Source organism: Ammospiza caudacuta, chromosome Z (assembly GCF_027887145.1).
Source record: "Ammospiza caudacuta isolate bAmmCau1 chromosome Z, bAmmCau1.pri, whole genome shotgun sequence".
NCBI classification, from domain to species: domain Eukaryota; kingdom Metazoa; phylum Chordata; class Aves; order Passeriformes; family Passerellidae; genus Ammospiza; species Ammospiza caudacuta.
This window is the reverse complement of record NC_080632.1, coordinates 16,847,631-16,870,526: the sequence shown is the minus strand read 5'-3', so window position 1 is coordinate 16,870,526 and position 22,896 is coordinate 16,847,631. Positions and strand designations below refer to the sequence as shown.

Genomic DNA, 22,896 nt, shown 5'->3' with positions numbered 1-22,896 from the left:
ACAAGCAGGAGAAGCCAGGGCTGGGGATGCAGCACTGGCACACAGCAGTGGCCCTGCCTTGCTGTGCCACAGGGAGTTGGGCAGTGCCAGCACAGGGAGGAGGCACTGGCCACCAGCCGAGGGCCAGGGCACCTCTGCCCTTGGAGCCTTGTGAGCTGGGGCAAGGCCAAGGCAGACTCCTGCTCAGGTCTAGGGGGTAGTTCTCCTCCTGCTGAGCACACACAGCCTGGAGGAGTAAAACTTCCACCAGCCCCAAGTACCTGTCCGCCCCACTGCATTTGTAGGACACACATTTGCCTCGGCTAAAAGCAGAAGTGGGGATGGGAAATTCAGTACCAAATGCTGACTACATTATGGAGCAGAGATTACTGATAGGTTTCAATGCCCAGTGTAAGAAAGGGCATGATTATTTTATCAAGAAACTAGAAGCTAAGGCACTGAGAGATAAACAAGTACCTGCCTGGTTAAAAGCAGAACCAGGGCTACCTTGCCATGTCCAATTTGATTCCTCTTTCCTCTAACTAAGTCCCCTTGCCTGTCCAAAGAGGGATGGGACAAGCTACCACCTTTCTCTCTGTATGACGAATGCTGTTAGTTAGCTCTGACAGAGGGATTTCTCCTCTTTGGAAATTAATTTTCATATTTGGGAGTCTCTGAGGGAAGAGATAACTTCAGGCAAGGCAGGGTACTACTCTGACAGCAACCACCCTGCTTTCTGGATGCCAACCCCTTGCGAAGCTGAACTGCTTGAAGCTATTTTCACTTTGCTGTTAGATGATACCAACGCTGGGTCATGGCCACAACTTCCTCCATATGGATGAACTTACCAAGTGTGCTTCTGGGACACAAAGTACAAGACAGCATCAAACATTCAGGAAATGACAGCTATGCCCATCTCCAAAGTGTAAGAGTATATGAGGAAATAGCCTGGTGGAGGATGTACTTGTACTCAAATTTAGGCCCCCACACACTGTCAGCTCTCCAAAGCTTCCCCTCTTCCACCACAGTATTCCACATCCCTTTCCTCTTCCCCAGCAGGAAAGGCTAAAAAAATTAATGGCCTCTTCTTTCCCTGCATACCTGAAATGCTGATGGTTGCTGCTGCTTTTGCGGCTCCAAAAGTTTTGCTGTGCTTGTTTGTGGCAAGACAAGTGAACAGGCCAGGTCGGGTGACATACACTTGCAGTCTGGAATCAACCACTCTGTCCTTGACGCTTTCTGCTGTCGACCCCACAGAAACCTGAAAGAGTGAAAGCCCATCTCAGTAATATTTCCAACAAAGACACAAACAGGCAAACCAAGGAAAAATCTGAGACAGAGTCCCAGGCATTTAAATTGGCAGTGGAAGATGTGGTAAGGAGACAAAAGTGGCAGAGACCTAAGGATGCTGGTGTTACTTTGGCCCTTTCACAGCCGCCAACTTCACACACAGAAATAAATGCTAAAAGATCTCTCCTATTTCACACCTCAGCAATACTTTTGCAATTAGGTTTCAGTTCAAGAGGGTCATAGTCACAATTTGGTTTATGCAATTGAGCTGGCTAATTACTACACAGCTTCTTGTAGTAGATTGTTGCCTCTTCATGCCTTAGGAAGGAACTGCGCAGGATGACTTTGTGAACATCCGCTATACAGAGGAAGAAAAGAAAATAGTTTGGAAGTCATTGATTCTGGATTAGTATAAGCATTTCAATACTCTCAAAGCAGTCATGAGCATAGAAAGTGCTCTGGCTACAATACTTCAGCAGATACCCGATACATTTTCTTATCTCACAACTAGAAATATGGAAGGGGCTGAAAATATGATGATTTTGGCCAGCTCTTTTCCCAGATCAGTAATTTGCAGTTAAATGAGCTTGAAGCCTGCTGATTTTGGCTAGTTGGCCTTGATTTACCATCAAGTCTTTCCTGTCAACATGGCATTCATCAAAGTAGGAGAGCATGGCACATACAGACTCTATCTTGCAAAGGCAGGAAGAAGGAGAGCATTGCCTGCTCTAAACTTCATACTGATTAGAAGCATCAAACATAATTCAAACAAGGTATGTTGTCTGGGGACCCCCTAGGTGTAACCTGACTCTAAGGACATTGGAGATTTTCTCCCTGGATTCGCCCCAGCAAAGCACTCTACCTACACATGTAACTAAGACAGAAGTATTAATCTGACCTCCCTGGAGGTCAGTAAAAATGTGCTTTCAATGAGACCTTTCAGTGAAATGAAATATCCATTGTATTGATAGCAATAATTGAAAAAACAAGGAACTCATCAGTGTTTTTCCTTGTTGTTCCATGTCTTGTAAGCAGATTGGATTCTCTATGAAAAGAAAATTATGAAAAGCATATATTTGTTTTGCCTCTCTCAGTGTCAGCTTAGACTTTTGGTGAAAGAATGTTCATGGGAAGAAATCACTAAATAATCCGACCAATACAGTTTGTAAGTACTGCACCAGGTATGTCAGCCACTGTGCAAGTGAAGGGACCAGGGATATATTTGGCCTTATAACATGAAGTCAGTTCAAGAGGGTGGGAGCCCAGGGGATATTTTTTCACAGATATGTCTTTTGTTACAGAGCTGCTCAAATTTAGTTTTAGACTCCTTTTCTCTCCAGAAACCACTCAGCACTAAAATGGTGCAGGGACCTTCTCAGTGGGAAGAATATTTCCTATAGCCCTCCCTACCTTCCAGTATCTTGGTGGGATAGGTGGCTGCTTGCCATGAGCAGCTTGTGCTGATCCAGTCTTCTCTCCTGCTGGCTCCTCAGGCCTCAGGTGTACCACATCTGGTAGCACTGGACTGTGCCCACTGAGCACACAGATAACTGGGATTGTTCCTTCCAGCTTGGGACACTGGAGGAAGAGGTTCCTCAAGTAACCACAGCAGTACAAGCAGTATGCACCATGTACAGTGGAAAATCACAGGCAGTGGTGCCTAGGACTTCCACACTGGCCATCTGTTTTTTCCTTTACTGGAAACTTCAAGATGTTCCCTTGTGTTAATTGATTACCTTTCCTTTTCAACCACATTTTCTGAGATTTTTTTTCCAGGAGTTCTCTTTTTAGTCTTTAAAACATCACTTCAGCTACCAGGAAATTATAGACCTCTTCATATCTTCACACCTGGCTCATTTATTCCTGGATATGTGGAAAACTACATTATAAGGTCCATGATGCCCTGTGGTGCATAGCAGGAGGAAAATGTATTGTGTTTCTAAATAGGTAGGTCAGGCAGCTGCTGCACAGAGGAGTTTCCTCCTCCTCTTCCAAGGAAGCTCAGTAAGCTCAGCAGACTCCTGTTCTTTGAACCTCAGGACAATTACAGGTTGGTGTTCAGAAACCATAACACCATAGGCATGCTGCATCTTCAAAGGACTCACCCTTGCTGTTAACCAACCCTCAAATTCACCATGCCCCATCCACTGGCTTCCTGCTGACTCTCCCAGAGACAGGCTCTCATTAAGGTTTCCTTGCCATATTTAACACGAGGCAATCAGGAACACTACCCTCCTCGGACTGGGCTATGCCTTTCAGACAGCAATGGGGCAGAGCAGATATGAACAGTCAGACAGTGGTCCAGGCAGGGCCATCATCTCATGTACCTCAGCTCTCTGTGGGACCCACTCACTGGGATCTCAGCAGAGTACAGGTCTGTGCTATGAAAATTTATTGCTCTTTTCAGGTACCCCAGACCCCTGCAAAAGGTCGCATTCCCAGTGGGTAAGAAGTCTTAAATAAACATCTGCAGTTGTCTCAAACTAAATATTGTCAGAAACCACCAAGAACCCACAGGTCCCAGCAGAGGCTGGTCTGATCCCTTTGCTGCTCTGCCTAGCAACACTGAAGGAATATAGAAAATTAGCCCTAATCAGACTTGAGATCACAGTAAGGTATAGAGGAGGCAAGGAAGGCAAGACGGCCTGCACAGTAGCCATGGGGTCTTAATGACGTGTTTTAATGTGTGGAGAGAGGAGATACAAAACAGGATAGTGATAGCCCCTTGAAGTAAGAACCAAGGGGATTTATTGGTCCTCTGGACCAGCAAGTCCACAGGAATCAAGATCAGCCTCTGCTCAGAAGGACTCAGGGCTGACAGGAGGTCCATGAGAAAGAGCAAAAGCAAATCGCCAGCCTGCACTCAGCAGACACTCCACCTGCCTCCACAGAATCATGCCCAGGAGATCACATCCTTTAAAAAGCTGTCAAAAGACCAAAGAGAGAATAAAACATGTTCATCTTAAGCACATGAAGACTAGAGGGAAGCTATGGCAGGCTTCGGCTGCAATGCTACCATGACTGGTTCCCTGCTCACTCCCACACAGGCAATATTAGACATCAAGCAGGTATTCAGCTCACTGATATGAAGGCATTGCAACAGCCTACACACAGGCATGAAAGCCAGGCAAATTGAAAGCAAGCACGCATATTAAGTGGTCAGGATCATTAGACCACATAATCTTTCCTATGAGACACAGTGGATTTGCATCCTTTGGTGCCTGCCACTGAAGAGGGTGTGCCTTTCTTAAGAAGATGTTTCTGCCCAGGCATAAATTCATGACATATTTCACATCACCTAGGTCAGCCTAGAAAATTTCAGATCTATTATCTTCTTCAAATATCCTTTGCATAATGAGGTTCCACAGGTATTTGACCTCAAAACAGTTTGGTCCATCTAATTCCATGTCATATTTGACATATTTGTCAGATATGCAATTTTGCCTCATTATTTTTACCATGTTATTAAAAAAGGAAAGGAAAGATAGCTGCAGAAAGACACAATGAAGTCCTAGAAATTCTGTCTTGGAGGATGGTTGGAAAGATCTAAAGCACCCTTCATCTTGGGCTTTTTAGATCCTAACAAATTAAGTAATACAACACCGTGGATAAGGGGGACAATATTTTTCCAGGGAAAACTGCAGCAGAGAGATGAGCTGGACTCAACCATTTTGAAAAACAAGGTGCTAAGTTAGGAAGGAATGGAAATCACTGGTGCTGACTACCAGCCCTTCCAGCTGATAGCAGTCCTCCAGTGCCAAAAGTATGAAAAAGAGGCACTTACAGCTTTCCCGTTTTCCAGCCAGGTGACAGTAGGGACTGGAATTCCGGTCGCTGTGCACCGCAATGTCACCACGGACCCAAAGGTGATGTTTTGGGATTCAGGAGCCTTCAGGATTCTGGCAAACACTGTAAGAGAAGACAAAGATGCTAGTTGAACAATAATGTAATGCTGAGGCTGGTGCCTGGGGGTACTCCTTGATGTAAGTCACAGCTCCATGAATAAAAGTAGAACATGAACAGGCTTCCCATGAGGAGGAGAAAAAAAATATTTAGTGTGGTTACATTCTGCACCTTACGGACCAGAAGTTTACCTCTGGAAATTTCCATGTCAAGTCCAAAGCCTAGAGCAGGTAATGTGCAAGAAAACCAAGAGGAAACTCTTTGGTAGCTTGCAGATGGAACAGCTAACAGCAAAAAAAGCAGCAAGTTACCATGCTGCCCTGCCCCGATTGACCTGTGAAACTTTGTCTGAACCATTAAGAACCACCAGTATGGATATGTGCCATGAAGGTTAAGGGTCAGATAAACATCTCAGTCTGATTGCAGTGATTAAGACTTGCCACGGAGTGCTGCAAACACTGGCATTTTCCACAAAACAACAAGCTGCCCCGAGGGGAAATGTCTAACATCAAGCATCGAGGTATGAGAGAGTGGCTGGCAAAAACTTTAGGAAGATGAGATTGCAGTGGAAAAGCAGATTTTTGAAGTGGCTTCTCATTTCTGCAGCTCTTGCTTCTTTTGTGGAAATACGGTTTCTGGGCCCTTTGCAGAAAAGTGACATAAGCATTTCCTTCACCCACCCCCCTTCCGTTTTTGTTGTGTTTGTTGGTTTTGGGTTGGGGGGGGGGGGATTGGGAATGGGGGGATTTGGAATTGGGGAAGGGGTCAAGGGTGAGGACTATTGGCCAGAAATAACAACTGAAGTATTTTTGCTGAAAACTTATTTTGATCCAGAAACACAACCCTGATGGTCTTAACAAGCTTGCTGTACTTGGACCACATAGAGACAAGCAGAGAAGAGAAACTTCCCACCTGGAACATTTGAGTTTTGACCTAAAATTTTTAATGGAAACACCAGAATGTCTGTACAGAAGCAGGCTCAAAAGCACTGCTATTTCTTACTCAAATTTCTCATTCTTAGTGAGTTACACCTTCTAGACCACACAGTAATGTCTAAAAATCTCCATCAGAAATTATAAGAAGCTGGGAAGTTTCTCTTACTGTTGTCAGAAAAGCCTGAGATCTTGTTTGCCACTTTTGTCTGTGTATTTCTCCTTATCAACATACCTCACCACGTCAGCATCTTCTGTTTGCCCTGTTCAGAATTAGAGCATTTAAGCATTCCCCTTAGTGTTCCTAATAGTGTCCCCACTATTTGGGATGGGAAGACTTTTTCTGCAAAATTTCAGTTGAACTGAAAAAAAGTATATGCTTTCCACATAGTCCTTCCACCCAGTTCTCAGCTAGTATGCAGCTGAGGTTTGTTTTGACAAAGAGCCTAAAAACAGCTTTTGCTCATAGATAAGTAGCAGTTGGAGTTAATTTCAGCATGGAATCCTTTTTGCCTTTCAATAACCTCTTGGGCAGAGGCTTTTTGGAAGATTAAGTTTAGTGTTAGTTAAGTGAAAATGGCGAGGGGATAAATATTATATTGAGCTTCTTAATTCTTCTGCATGCTTCAAGCAATCCCACTGTCTCTGCTCAGTGCCACCTGCCTAAAGTCAAAGCAGAGCAGTATTAGGCTTCTGCACCTCCTTACCCCTCAGCGAGGCAGCAGGTATGAAGCTCCATCAGTAATAAGGAAAGCTGCAGTCACTGGCCAGAAGCTTTTCTCATGAAAAATAAGTAAAATGAAACCTTTGTCTGAAGTTTCACTTCAGGCCATTAACACCAGATGGTTATGAATTCAGACCCAAGTTTTTCAGGCTAAGCTCATCATTATTTTTATACTTCATTTGGAGAAATGCTAAACTTTGGGGCCTGTCCTCTGGCAGCAGTTACGTTCACATGGCTCCAGCTGAAGCCAGCACGTTTCCTTCCAGGGCTGGAATATGGCCCTTAGTGCTTCTCTTGTGCTGCCCAATATGCTGCTGGGACCCTTGCCCACCTGATGCTGCTCTCTGGCTCTGCTGCTCAGTTAAATTAATACCAAAGTGACAAATTACCAGTGCCCAGTTAGCTGATGCTGGATGGTGGCATGTATGTCCTCCTCTGTACTAGCTGATCTCCCAAAATCTGCTAGGGTCTTTCAGCCAGGAGGAGAAAAGACACACTTTGAAAATGGCAATAGCACAGGCAGGGTGCAAAGCCACAGCAAGCACTATGGCTGGCTCAGCTCATGCCTGGCATGGTGCCTATGGGGAGGTCAGAAAGCTGCGTTCCTCCTCCCATCGTCCAACCATCAGCACTGATCACTGCACACTGGTGGTGTGTGGCCCAGCACACTCCTAGGTAAGCAGTTGTCTGCCACCATAGGCAAAGTGAAGCATCAGGCCATTCTTAAGATCCTAAAACACCAAATACTGGGATTAAAAAATCCAGCAATACCTCCTAAACATTCACATGTTTCTAGTGGCAAGTACTGCAGGGAGGGATGGCTAAGTAAAATTTGGCCTATAAGCAACTAAGCTGATTTCCAAAGTGTGGAAGAATTGAAATTCCTTCTATCCCCAGGGCTATCATGTGCATTTTTCAAGACCTTCAGAATTAAAGTTACAGATTTAATTCTTTAACATTTCAGATACTTACATTTGCATGCTTTTAAATATTTTACTTAAGTATGAAGCTGTAGATGGTACTACTGGAATAAACTGGCGGGGGGGGGGGGGGGGAATTAATTATTTTATTTTTAAATGAGAAATTTCCTGGGACAAGGACCAGACTTTCCGGGTCCTAAGAGGTTTTGGAGCATAGCTGATCAGGCGATCTAGGGATATATTTTCCAAAGGCTTCTTAATCACTTTGAGAAAGGGTATTAAAAAAATAGTATCACCTATTTCTCAACCACATAACCTATGGGTAGATGATCAACACATTGACATTGCTGTCAGACTTGAGTGCTGTGGGAAAGTCAGGATGGGTTGCATAAGTGCAGCCAGTGTCACCATCCACCCGTGCAAAGCAGGGCAAGAACACCAGGATGAGCTCAGGGTCCATTTTGGCAACTGCATGAGAAACAAAATCTGTCCTGTATCTAAATGGCAGAAGACATACCCCACAACCATGATTTTTCTGCCCCCTCCCTCTCCTCCTCCAGCCCCCAATTCCACAAGTAAAGACAAGAGGCAAAGGCAAGTAGGAAATGACAAATCTGGTGGTAGTGTAGTTGGCAGGAAGAGGTGTGTGAAAGACAAGAAGAAGGATCAGGAAATAGAAATAAATGTTTGTAAAATTCTTTTTTTTTGGTGGGTTCAGGACCTTTTCTTATTCTCAATTTTCCTCAGAGTGAAAATTTCTAACAATCACTGATTTCTAATGCTTCCATTACTTGTTTGTCTTTTTCCACATCCTCCTGAATTTGGACTTTGCCTTTGCTTGTTTAGCTACATTACTACCACAAGATTAGCAACATTCTTATCAATACCCCTTGGCTCTCTGCACTGGATTCACCCACAGGCATGCCAAAAAAGCAGTTAGGGAAAGTGGGCAAGAACAGCTTAATTTATTTATTTATTTCAGTGGAAAATAAAACAGAGGAGCTGTAAATGAAATCCAGACAGCTAAAAGCCAAGCCAGCATGTCATATTTCACTCCCAAGCCCCTTAATAAATATATTTTTTACAGCCTTGGTAAATGATGTTCTGTGCACTGCAGGGCTTACTAGGAGGTATCTGTACCATGGCCAGCTGCTCTCGTTTCTGAGAATTACATAACATCATCCAGTCCAAACAGTAGAGCTTTTATTCAGTCACAAAATTTTTATACTATAAAAAGATTAAAGCAGTATGCCCTCCCCCCTGCCTCCACATTGAATGGCTAACTCTTTCCAGGTGACTTTTTTTCCCCATTGGCTTTGATTGAGCTATGTTTAATTTCCCAGGTTTGGGGTCTGGTCCCGCAGTCCTGGCAGATGCCTGCCCTCAGCCTGGGTAAGGCCTATTTTTTGTTAAAGAAGGCTGGATTTGGCCAGTCACAACCAGACAGCTGTTTAGGTGGCCTGGAGCCATGCTGCTGCTTTGGGGAAAGGACAAAGTGATGCCCAGAGCATCAGTGATGCTGTTTGTTTTTTGCCTTTTTACTTTAATATGCTCCCTGTATTCCTCACACATACATTTGTATCTCTGCAGCCTATTGTACTAGTGGCTGGTTTTCCCAGTACTTTTCCATGGCCCTTCCCGAGGCAGAAAGACAAAAGGACTTGCAGAGCTCCAAGCCCTGGGAGGTGCAGGGCCCCTCTGCTCTCTTGGTTCCTCCTGGGAACCAAGGCCTACAACAACTCTTTGGGACACATTTCATGGACAAAGCCCAGCTAGTGCTGAGTGGGGGACTCCAGAGAAGGGGCTTGACCTGGGGAGGGGAATTACATCAACATTTGTCCTCCTAATTGGTGCTTTTTATCAATTATGCTAATTTCCTAAAACCTACAAAAATGTACTCATACTTTGGAGGGTGGGCTTTTGTGGACATCTTTGCATAACTGCCCCTGAAGGCCTTCAAATAAAGATCCACTCTTATATTATGTCCTTACTAAAATGATCTTGAGTTTCATTTCCAGGTTGGGAAAAAGGCAACACCAGGATCACTCAAGCACTAGTTTTGGGATGTGGGGTAGGTTGCTTTTTGTCCAGAGGCCACAGTTGCTTTGGTGAACCCTGAATTTAAGAGAATATGAGCAACACTTTCCCATGTATGTGGATTAACTTAGTCTGTCAACATCCACAGGTGTTCACATCCAGGAGTTTGTTGGCAGAGTCCTGTCATACTGTAAAGCACCTGCATCCCCCGTAGTCCAAAGCAAGGTAAGGCCACCAGGAGCTAACTTTGGGTTGGGAACTGCCGGGCAACATTCCCTTCCCACTGCAGCCAAAGCCTGCTCTTATACAGGAGCCAGACCCAATGTGCCTGTCCTCCCAGGCCTGATATCTTAATCTGCCTCGCTTTCCACAACTGCTTTGTATTTATCAATGAAATATGACCTTTTGGGTGGCTGAAACCAGGTCTTAAGCACATTATTTTTTCAGCTAAGCTGCAGAACGCAGTGTGTAAAGGCAAATCTTGTGTGCACAACACATTTTCCTTTGCGTCCAGTGTTGTGTTGAGATCCAATATGTCTACACTGCTGCCGGAACTGGTAAACCACATATTGTCTTGGAAGATTTCCAGATATAAATACCCTGGCAAAGACTTTGCACTGTACAAAATTCATGTGTAAGTAATTAGCTAAATTGCAACCATTTTTTGTTTGTGTTTGCCAGTGTTCCCATAGTTCTTTTGTACCTGAAGCGTGAAAGGTCAGAATTATTTCTTGTCTGCAGAGGTGCCACTGGGCTTGGACTTTGCTTACAAAGCCATAGAAAAAATATTTCTGCTTGCTAGCTGTATGCTGTGAAGAGCCATGAACTTGTGCCACTGTGATTTTTGCCAGTGAGAAGTCCATTTGTCTAACTTCCCATTCAGATTCATTCAGCTCATAACCATGCACTCTTCCTGACAAGCCTAAACCAGGCAATCAGGGAGAGGTAAAAAGCGGAGGGACTACCATTTCCTTACCACAGGTGAGAGAGGAGGGAAGGTCTGACAAATATACTTTTAAATACATAAAAACCTGCAGCATTTGTGTTTTCTAACATTACCTTCATAAAATGAAAATAATTCTTTAAATACCAGTGCCAAGAACAGACCACATACCATGCTTATGGATCAGCAGTCACAGAGACAGCCACTCCAAGCTGTGTGCAGCAGCTAATCACATTCCAAGAACCAGGGCTGACCAGGCAAGATACAGTCTCTGCAGCTGACATGACAGAACCAAATCCCACCTTGTAGAATGAACATATTCTCCAGCAAGGACAAGGAGACAAGGAGTCAACCACTCCTCTTGCAGCAGCAGCAGCCGCAGCAGCACAGCAGCAGGAGCAGCAGCTTCTGAGCGTGGCTTAGCACTTCCAAAATGGGGATGAGGTAATAATTAAATCCCAAGATAACTGCAAGGTCAGTTCTACTTTGATCTCCAAGTATTTCTTACCTAAGTTGCAGCACTTACCTTTTTTTGTAAGCCTACCAAGTAAATACAAAGAGGAGCAAAGCAGCTCCAGCAAAGCTGATATGAGACACTTCGATTTATCTCTATCAAATTGCTTACCTATTTTATTTAATCTATGTACAAACATGTTTATTGCTAGAGAACCATGTGTATACAAGTTATCAAAGCAAAAAAGTACATACACACTGTAGGAAACCCACACAATCACTGTATTATTTCTCAAGGAGCAGCACTATTATGTATGGGGCCCTAAAAAGCAAGGTGAGGAAGAGCTGTAAGCAAGCTGTAAGCAAGCAGTACTTCATCATCCACGACCCTCACCCTTTTATTGTGGTAACTCAGGAGGATAAGCCTCCAATGCATCTGAAGTATCTGCATTTTGTACACAGTGGCAAGATGCAAGTTCTTCTGGCTCCTGATATATTAATTGGGAGACTTAGGTCTTGTTGTAGTCCTTAAAGCATCATGCAGCACATGCTAGATTCCACAGCAATATATAGACACTCAACCTGGAGCCTGAGGCCATGAGGTGGGACAGTTCAAGATCTGTGTGAAAGGAAGATGGAGCAAAGCACAACATCTCCATCCTGAATCATATGCCTTCAGATTCAAAGCTCTAGTGTCTGATAGAAAAGAAAACTTTTCTGAGCAAGGCAATAACTTTTCAAGCTAACTTTATTTTAGGGTGGACTCCTAGATTTATGGGTGGTAGAACAATTTACATTAGTAGAAGGACTCATGTGATGGTAAATATATCAGCCACTAACTTCTCAGCTGGGAAGGACTTTACACTCCATGTAGATATCTCTGGAATCCTAAAAGGAGACACCACAAATACACAAAGATGTAATAACCAGGAGTAAAATGTAAATAGATAGCTTATATCCTGTGTAACTATATAAAACCTGTTCTGTACAAGTGTTCATCTCTATATACAGAGCAAACACTAGATTCAAGGACAAGTGAGGATAATGTTCAAATTACTTCCCAAGGAAATGAATGAGGAAATTCTTCTCATGTCATTACTGGTCTTATATTTGTGTTTGGTTTCTTTGAAGGAAAAACCCATTTAAACCTCCTTATGATCTGTCTTGTCTACAGTACAGAGTCATATCTGGTGCATTTATCTTTGCCCCTACCCACTACTGAATGTGAAATTGGAAAGGAAGTTCCCAGCCTCCTGAAGTCAAGGAGCAATTCCTTTGCCTGTTCCACTCATGATCACGACCCATCATGACTGCTGCCAAGGCTACTAGTCTGTGTGCGCATATTGAAGTCATGGTTATGCACACCCAAAAATGAGATAATCCACGCATCATCCTGACACGTGGTCTTCACCACTGGTATTAGCAGTACCATAAATTTAATTACATATCATGTAAAAAGTACTTCCTTCTGTCTGGTTTAAAGTGCTGCTCAGTACCTGCTAGGATGTTCCTTGGTTTGGGGACAGCAAGGAACCTGTTCCCTGCTCATCTTATCTATCACACATTCTTGATTTTTACTGTTGCAAACTCATCTAGTTCCACCTACAACAGAGATCATCTCTTTTCCAAATTCTCAACTCCCCATTTGATATACCCTTTTTGTGAGGGTCTATGAGGAGCTCCAGCAACTTCAGAATGCTTGTCTCAGTTTGCTCTGGTCCCCTTTATCTGATAGCTATGGATATTCTCTATCCTCCACTCCCTCCATTGTTCTGTGGGAAGCTCATGCTTTCTAGCTAGCCAATAGTTTAGAGAAGAGATGGATTTTAATTGCCATGTAATTTTTGTCTCTTAAACCCACAATTCATTCAATGATGTGAGAAGGTCATAAGTTTTTCAAGTGCCTTCCCAAGGTCTTTGTTAGGGGAAAGAGGCTTTTGCGAAAGGAAATAACAGGCTCAAATGCTTTTCAAGAAGAATTCTGTGTATGTGCCTTGTCTGAAGCCTCACTGCAACTCCTCATTGCAAGAGGCCACCCTGTGATAATGACTCAAAGCCAGCATGAACATCCTGCCAATGTCACAGCGGAGCAAGATTTGGGAGTAAATTGAATAGCTCACATGTACTTGTCATTTGTTGAAGGTCTGAGGCTGCTTTCTTCCTCCTGCAGCTTTCCCTGTTACCCTGTAATTAGGGCCATGATTAGTTCTGCAGCATCTCAGAACCTTGGGATGACTCTGGTGAGTGCCACAGGTAGGAGGAGATTTAATGAGATATTCTGGGTTCTCAGTTACGCCCATGCCACCCCACTGAGGTCAGCCAAATACTTTGGTGTAATTACAGGCGAACTTGTAATGCTTCCTCCCCATAAACATTTTGTAATGTTTAAAATCAAACTGCTGTATTCACTCTTTACTGTCACAGGACATTGCCTGCAGGTACATACACCAGCACCAACACAAACAGGAAAGGCATCCTTTCCCAGAGCTTCTGCCTCTGCTCAAGGCCAAGCCAAAGGCTCTTCTTCAGTGTTGGTATTAGAATTTCTGTGAAGAAATTTCATCCAGTACTTAAAAGAAGAACTTCAAACTTCCTTGCCAGTTTACTATTTGGCAATTCACCTGACCCAAAACACTCTGCCTCAAAAGATGACAGAGATAAAAATTCTGATTTCATACTGAAATCTAATTTGTGGGAAATGCAAGGCAACAGTGCTGACTGGCTGCTTCAGTGGTCCCTTGGTATCTCCCTGTCCTACATCATCTATGCCACTTGCAGGCAAGTCGACACAAAAGTGTAAAAAACTTTTTGGATGGCATATCAGGAGTCAGCTCATTCATAATATAGACCACCTCTGGAATGTGGTCTATTCAAATTGATAGAATTTTCTTCACTAAATACATGTTTTTATTCCTGTTACTTGAATTTTGGTGTGACTTGCTAGTCTGCTGATTTATCTGTGCTTTATCTCAAATTTGTCCCAAGACTACATAAGACATTCAAAAAAGCCGCTGAAGGAAACTAGTGCTTTACACTTCAGAGGAACAGCTTCTTAACTAAGCAGCAATGGCATTGCTTTCTATTGACAATTTGTCTGCCATCTCCTCACTGGCACAAGAATTAGACTACACAATTAAAATAAAAATCTAGATGGAATCTGGCAAGTCTTTTCTTCTGAATGGATGGTTCTCCAAGGAAAGCTTTCCTATTTTTAAGGCTAAGGCAGTTTTCAGAAGTGGCTTACAGGGAAACATTTTTGTGGCCTGTGGCAGGGTATTATTTTAGTAGCTAGTAATAAGCAATAAAATGTGGCCAGGAAAAGACATCTATCTACCAGAGCTGGAATGCAAAACAAAACATCTAAGTCAGGGCAGTATAAGCAGATTTGGTTCTTTAATTGTTTCTTGCCTTCTTTTTCCTGACAAGAACTGCATCTGAATTTTCATCTAAAGCCTATTGCTCAAATTATTTCAACTTTGCTTTAAAAATAATAAAACCTTAAAAATACTAAAGCTGTGCTTTTAAAGTAATAAATAGAGGTCAGTATTATAAATGTTGAGGAAAACTGACAAAAAAAAGATTAAAAAATATTTGGAAAATCAAAATAGCGGCATTTTTCAAATAGTTCTACCTTGGACCGCTGAAACCAGACAAGTGGTACTGTAAGGTACATCAGTAGTGTAAACCTTTGGGCCAAGTCTGTTGTCAGTTTGAAAAAATGGACCCTGCACAATTCACGCTATATACTTGTGACTTGCTGCAATTTCTGGGCCAACTTGAGCAAGTCATTTAAGCATGTGCCTGATCAAAGCACATTTAGGAGCCTGATTGCCTGCAGAGGGCAGAGAGTCAGTCTTTCAAGAACACATCTGCACTTTGAACAAATGCCTTAAGCTAATTGCAGGATGTGGAAGCCAGAAGATAAGGGGCTAATATGTATGTCTCAAACACTGATAGCCACACAGCTGTGGAGCCAAGCAAGGATTGTTGGCAGTGCCAGCCATTACCAACCATGACTGGAGAAAGGGGCCAAATGGAAGTAGGGCAGTGCCTTTCTGGCACAAGTGTCCTTGTTCTGGCTCCCAGAGTTAGCACAACAAAGTACAGCTGAGGCACAGGAGTGATGCTGATGAGCCAGCATGGAATGTAAGGGGGGATCAAGAGTACCCAAGATCCCTGAAGCCCCCCAACCCATTTTCACAAAGGTCAAAAATAACGGGCTGCACATGATAACTCATTTGTGTAGAGAGTGACAAACTTAGCTCCAGTGCATGGAAACTTCACTATTAAAAGGACAACAAAGCCAGGATACACGTGTGTTCCAGGGCCCTGCATACCTATCAGCTGGACTGATGCTGGAACCAGCAATGGTGGTGCTGCCCTCTTCCTTCTGTTCATTCTCTCTCCTCCTCTTTAATCCTCTCTCTCTCTCTCTCAGTCCCTCTCCTTTCATCCTAACCTTTTATCAAAATCCACTGCCCCATGCTTATATAGGAGCTCAGGGATTACCATACACATTTCCATGCCAAATGTGCAATTTATTAATAAAACTTTGTAAGCTTTTGCAGGCACTCTTACTTTTGTCATTCCTTTCAACCACAAGGACTTATGATCCTTGGGAGCTCCCTTCGGTGCAAGGGTGGGATGCCACACACGACCCATTAAAATGGAAGTACACAATGAATCAGTGATTTAGCTCTAGCTCGGCATAAATATTTACACTTTTCCTTGAATGGACACTTGCCTTGAATTAAATATTCCTAGTTAACCAGCCATGCTTATTCATTTTATTTTAATATTAAACCACACAATGCAGGCTGGGGACTCCAGCAAATACTGGGACCAAGATTAACAAAAAAAAATCATAATGTTATTACAGAGAAGCAATAAACAACAATTTTCATAAATTTTATGAACACTATGAATGCTCAAAGACTATTGAAGTGTGATTTTCCTGCTTTGAATAATTTTAGCATATTATTTACTTGGAGTTATTTTCAAATGCTGATACTAATGAGGTAGGAGAGGCAGGAGGGGAGGGATACTAAAAATAATGGTAGAGGTGTGTGAGGGTGATGTGAGCAAATACCAGCTTGCAGGCGTACACAGGTATGCGCACATGTAGTTATGCTAAATATCCATGAAAATTGATCTAAAACACCATCAGGGGAAAGGATTTGTATGCACAGCAAGATGCTGTGTCAGGATTATGAATGTTGATGTCAGTTTGAACAAATGGATCCTGCACAGTTCACTCTATGAACTAAATCAGGATTAATACCTCTGGATTTTGGAAGCCAAAAATATAAATCAAACATGTGTCTGTCTAGTTTGGGTGGCCACCTGAAATTAGGTATATTATACAGGTGTCCTACCAGAGAAACCCAGGTGAGGCTGAAGAAGAGCATTTATTTGTTCACCTAACAAATGAATGGAATATGAGGGGACAATTTGTGTGGGAGCATTGACCTGCCACTGATCAATTAGGAACTAATGTTCCTCCTTTTAAAAAGAGCACACATACACACCCCAAGTAGGGTATTTGTGATTTATTTTGCCAGTCCTTGAATTAACAGGCCACTGCATAATTCTGGAGATGGAGAGAAAAACCATCAACCTTAGCAGCCTAGATTTTTGGTGCAATTCCAGCTTGTTTTTAGATTCCCTAACTGGCTTTGGCAGAATCTGGAGCAAAGAATTGCAGTGACAAAGTCCCTTCAGCGTTTGTGTTCATAGCACCAATCTGCCATTCACAGTTTAACTCTTGACAAGCCTTTGCCCATTATCTCAGTGACAGGGGCCGAACTAAAACACAGGACTCAAGCTGTTCACATCAAGATCCAACTGTTTTCAGTTTGCTTCACTACTTTTAGTCTAGGAGAAGTACAGTTCTGAATCTAGGTTAAGAATAGCTGCCTTCCTGTTTTAAAGCTATTTAAGGAATTTCTAGTAGACGTGGTCTGTATATATAAATATTAAAAAGGGACAAAAAAACCCTGAAAAATTCATGTATTTTTTAAGAAAACAGCAGACCTACAGTAATGTGTAGCTGGATCTAATACATCTGATACTGGTCCCAGAAGGAAGTCTACGTTCTTCTTAGAAATGGGATTGCACGCTAAGTAACCTCGGATAGCTCCAGGCCAAATGTAACCTACAATAGTATTTTGAGGCTTACTAAGAAAATGAAGACCCTCTCTACTTTCTGCATTACAGGCATCCTGAATCAGAAATAAAAATTTGTTTGTCTACTAAATTAGTCAGTCCCCCACTCACAAGGGCCACAAGCCCTTGCCCAAACCAAATTCTCTTATACGATTCAGGAAGACAGAATGCCTTGTTGCCAACATGTGGGTATCCCTGTCTACTGTTCTCAGCACTCTGAAACTGGTGATGTTACACCACAAAGCAAATACCTTCTGCACATAAGAACTGGACACAAAGCACATAAGGATCAGAAACTGAAAAAACAACCTAGTGTTCATTTAGTGGGCAGAAAATGTTCAAGTCTACAATAGCAAAACCTCTCCTCTCCTCTCCTCTCCTCTCCTCTCCTCTCCTCTCCTCTCCTCTCCTCTCCTCTCCTCTCCTCTCCTCTCCTCTCCTCTCCTCTCCTCTCCTCTCCTCTCCTCTCCTCTCCTCTCCTCTCCTCTCCTCTCCTCTCCTCTCCTCTCCTCTCCTCTCCTCTCCTCTCCTCTTTTTATTATCGCCCTCTAGGGTGGTTTTGACAACATCAACACACTACTTTAGGTAAATTCAAGTTAACAGGGTATACATGAGGGGCTGGCACATGGAGCTGGAGACTGGTTCAAAAGTCACTCACCTTCCACTACCACATTTGCAGGTTTCGAATAGGCTGTGCCCAAACTGTTCTTGGCTACACAACGATACTGTCCTGCATCTTCTCTCTGAACATTGTGTATCCTTAAATTCCCAGAATCGAGGACAGCAATGCGAGCAGTCTCCTGCCGGAGGAAGGAGCCATTGAGGTGAGGACTCTACATGCAGGCTGCACACAAACAGCATCAAAAATCTGTTTACAAAATTTGGGCTTACATGCATGAGCACCATACATGTCCTATAACTCAAGGATTTGGGGCCAGCTCTTCCTGATCATGACATGACACATTCACCCATTGCTATTTTTGCAGATCAGTGAGTTATAGCTTGAAAGAGCTCCTATTTAAGAGAACACTCACAAGTGCTTTCCTCAGTATTTGTCCATAGTTAGCAGTGACAAGCATATATCACATAACATATAGATACACAGAGAACATTTCGTTCATATGTAGAATCACTGCAAATGAAGATATTTATGAGATGAGCCCTGGATTTTCCAAATGCTTCCTTTCTAGCTACTAGAATTTACAAATACTATAACTAATGCTAATATTTAACACAGTAGCTTCAGCAAATATTTAGTATTACTGAAAACCATTCATACTCACCTTTACAACTGTTTCTCCTTTGACCCATGAAACAGAAGGTTTTGGATTCCCCATTGTAGTGCATGGAAGAACAGCCTTTAATCCTTCTATTATTTCCACATTTACAGGTGGACGAGTTATTTTGGGTCCTAAAATTTTTAAAGCCAAAAATTAAACTTGGGATGAAGCTACAAGATAATAAAACAAGACAAATTCAGGAATTACATGCACAAATCTGCTGCTTTTTCTCTGTATTGCTGGAAGATAAAGCATTCTTTCTTGGTTTTGAAGTTATTTGGTAAGAAAGAACTTTCTTCAGCACAGCATTCAGTTAAAAAAACTGCAAAAACAGCTAACTTGCATGGGTTATTTGTTTTCCTGAGTGGAGTTTGACAGTCATTTGAATTAGGGCCTGGGCTAAAATCCAAATTCAGATAAGAGTATTTCCAGTATTGAAGAATGTTAGCATTCCAGGTTCTGACATTTTTCACTGCGTAAACACTGTCTTGTCTCAAAGCTCAGGTCTGGATTGAATTGATTTTGAAAGAATTTTAACCCAGGCTTGCCTCTAGCTCAACAAGAAGGGTGTGTAAATGCAATTAACATCCTTAACTGAAGGATTTATAACTATGAAAAGGAAAAGGACAATCAAGCCTAAAAGAAAATGCAATCAAACTCCCTTAAAGTTAATGAGGGATAAATTTAAATTCATTTTACTGAAAGAACACAGTTTGCCTTAGTCTGACCTGAGAGTATAAAGGATTATTATATTAGTATTTTGGGAGATCTGACATTTTGAGGCCCTTGCATGATAAATGAACCAGCAGAAAAAAAACTTTCAGAGAGCATCATCTCCTGGCCACCACCTGCAAGTGACTAGGATGATGCAGAGTTCCAGTATTACCAGACCTTGAGAGTCATCTCATTAGCATAGACAAATCCTTTCCTACAAACAGATACTTTAGCCAGAATATACCTCCACTGCCTTTTAAAGTGCTTGTGTAAATAACTCTAGCCATGTAAGTCCAGCTTTACTGAGTTTGGCATGTATGTAGCTCTCTGCAAGAGCAAATCTTTTCCCCTCCAGGTGGAATGATGAGATTTACAACATGGTGTTCCAGAACATTCAAAGTACTGCTATTCAGAGCATCTGAATATAATTTAGTTGATTTTGCCATCATCAGGAAGAAAAATTTTACACTTAAAATTCACCAGGGACTTATGCAGCATTGCCAGAGAGGACTAATCTATCAAACCCTTTTACAGATTTTTGCACAAAGGGCATTCTTCAAAGCATCCATTTTTTCTTCTGATCTTAGAACAAATATGTGTTATTCAAATTAAATAATCACAACTGCATTAAGTTATGATCCCATATGCCATGTCTCTGAAAGAACTGCACCCACCTTCCCAAGAACCAAGAATGGGTTTGCCCTGAACATGGATCCCCAGGTGCCATAGATGGGAGTCTGCTCAGGCTTTTGATTAAACACGCACATGGCATCAGGAAGAAATTGCATTCCCACTTACGCATTTTCACCTGGAGAGCCCCACAGCTCTGTGCAGCTGCTCCAACTCCATTATCTGCTGTGCAGCAGTACACCCCATCATCACTGTCCTCCACACTCAGGATGGTCAGCAGCTGCCCATTCCTCTGGATGCTGTACCGTGTGTCAAACAGCCTGCAGGGCACAGCACAGATTGTCAGGGACAGCCAGGGACAGAGAAAGGGAATTGCATTTGAATATGCAGACTGCTGATGTCACTACAAATGGCAATAATTCTACCTCTGATTGTCAACCCACAAACAGAAGGGAAGGTGCTGAAAATGTTGAGTTCTGAATTAAGATTGAAATTTTCACTAGACCATGCAGCTCTGGACTGTTACTAGTGGCAATTCTTCTGCCCCACAGACATTGGTAAAATCAGTAGGCCCATGTTTGGGGTTTTGACTGGCCAAGGACAGGCATGAGCACAAATAATCAGTTCCAGCCAGGTCCTGGTTTAGGTATCATTGTTCAATGTAAGAGAAAGATGCTTACATAGGAACTAGAGGTAGCTGAAATTGTTTAAAGAAACCTTCTTCAGGAAAAACAAAACAAAGCAAAGCAAAGCAAAAAAAAGTGGGATTTTTTATTAAACAGATAAAGTTATGGAAATATTTTTAAGGTTGTGAAAAAAAGACACAAACCAAAGACCATGAACTTTTGTGTCTACATCCTGGAGTAGTTTTGTCTATTTGTTTTGCAAAAAAACCACCAAGCCAACAAACAAGCAAAGAAATGTACTGAAGCCATCTGCAAGCTAGAGGATTCAAGGATAGCTATGGTTTAATGACAGCAGGCTTTAACCCGGATATTTCAGAGAACTGTAGAAAGCCCTGAAGCTGGATCAACAAAAATACGGGCTATTGTAAGAAAGTATGTGGGCCAAAGACCAATTTCATATGTGAGCATGACAAGTGTGGTATGTGAGTAGGGAGGCTATGTGGAGTCAAGTGGGAGAGCCAAGGAAATCAGAAAGAAAAATTATGAGAAATCAGAGCGCTGAGGTATTGATCTTCATTGCAAAGCTATGATACATACAAAGAAATAGTATAAATAAACACAAAGAAATTAACTTTTTGTAGTGTCCACTTTCACATGCTTTTAGGAAGCACCTTCATGCAATTGGACTTAGATTTTAATGAACAGTGGAAAAAGGGTTGGGACCTGAGGATTTTATCCCAAGCAATCACAAGTATCTGACCACTACATATGTCAAGTTTTGTCTTTTACTGTTAAAAATTGTACAGTAGTCATTGACTAATCTGAATGTACCATTATGATGGCTTAGGCATGTATTTCCTTTCAACAGCATTTCACCACTCAGTATTACATCTCCCTCCTCTTTTCCAGCTTGGGAAGAAAGAGTACCATCAATGAAGTTATCAACAATGTAAAAGACATGCTGTCCCTGTCCCCTTCTTGTCCTAAGGAAGGCTCATTGTGGGCAGCCCTGTTCTGGATGATGGGCCAGGTAACCATTGCACTCAGCACAGGGCACCTGCTGGCTTACTTGCACAAGTTTTGATGTCAAACAGAAAGGCACATCCAGAAGACTACTGCTGACTATTGTCTGCACTGGCTCTATTCTCATTGAAGTTCAAAGTTTACATACTGGGTTTTTTTGCAGATTAATCTTACTGTCTGTCCAGGATCTTGGAACCTTGGCAGGAGAAGAAAATTTTGGAAATGAAATAACTGATATTAATTGCTTTCAATTACTAGACCCTTTGAAGTTTGATATATACACACAGAGGCACAGAAATACATTTAGATAGGGGTTTTTCAGAAAAAAAGTGTCTTCTGAGCTGATGCTTTTCCAGTGTGCAAATACTTTCATCTGAGTTTTTAAAAAGTAAATATATTCATATATATTTTCCTCTGTCTTTGGTCTGAGCTTTTGTATCCAGCAGTACTGAATATTAATGCCTTGTGAAATGAAACACTTGCTGTTACTAATGCTGCGTCAGAAGTCCCTGTAAAGGAATGAAGCCCCTGAGCTCTATGGCCTTACCATAAGCAATGATTTTATCTTTATTTTCCATTTTGGTCAAAGCACTGTGTCTCAGAGACAGAGTGGAATGGCTTTAAGAATTATGATTGGCCTCTGGAAGAGGGGATTGAGGTGATAAATGATCTGCATTTCAAATTACCTTAGAACACAGAGAAGAATGATAATCTTAAAGACATGGGAAGAGAAAGACATAGTCCTTCACGGATGGCTTTCTCTCCCTGCTTTGATTTTCAGTCATGAATGTCAAAGATGGGGAAGGAATTAGGAGAAAGGTCACCTGATTTGGAAATAACATCCATGGAAGTTCAGAACTTCATGCTGGAACAAAGTCAGGATCAGAAGATTAGGGCCAAATTTTGCTGAGATGGCCAACAATGAAAAAAAATTTCTGAATGCCTATATTAATATTTGTAACTTTCTGCTTTGTCCTACTCTAAAGCAGTTTTCCATGCAGTGAGACCTCCTTCTGCTGCAGACTTATTTGAGCCTCCTATGCCAGTGGTTCAAAACCTTTCTGGATGTTTAACCACAACAGTGAGAACCATACTTCAGGTGACCATGTGCCCAATATGCACATCTCCTGTGGAGGCTGGGTATTGATATGTTACGCAAAGTTGTGTTGTGCTGCATTTTCCCTCACAGAGTAAGTCACTTACAGCCATTTAGAATGGGAAACCGATGTGAAGCCATGTGGCAGATGTAATGTGATTTCAGAGCTAGAAGATCAAGT

At 42.2% G+C, this 22,896-nt stretch overlaps 1 protein-coding gene across 2 annotated transcripts in view; it reads right to left on the bottom strand.

Annotated features, from left to right (window-relative positions):
* The window catches only part of MUSK (muscle associated receptor tyrosine kinase), a 51,800-nt gene that overhangs the window by 24,082 nt on the left and 4,822 nt on the right, over positions 1-22,896 (bottom strand). For both annotated transcript variants that reach the window (XM_058824090.1, XM_058824091.1), the window contains exons 3-7: positions 20,139-20,290; positions 18,630-18,757; positions 18,005-18,146; positions 5,054-5,178; positions 1,081-1,240 (exon numbers count right to left, since the gene is read on the bottom strand). In XM_058824090.1, the coding sequence (XP_058680073.1) occupies positions 1,081-1,240; positions 5,054-5,178; positions 18,005-18,146; positions 18,630-18,757; positions 20,139-20,290 (707 nt within the window). The remainder of the gene's footprint in view (positions 1-1,080; positions 1,241-5,053; positions 5,179-18,004; positions 18,147-18,629; positions 18,758-20,138; positions 20,291-22,896) is intronic.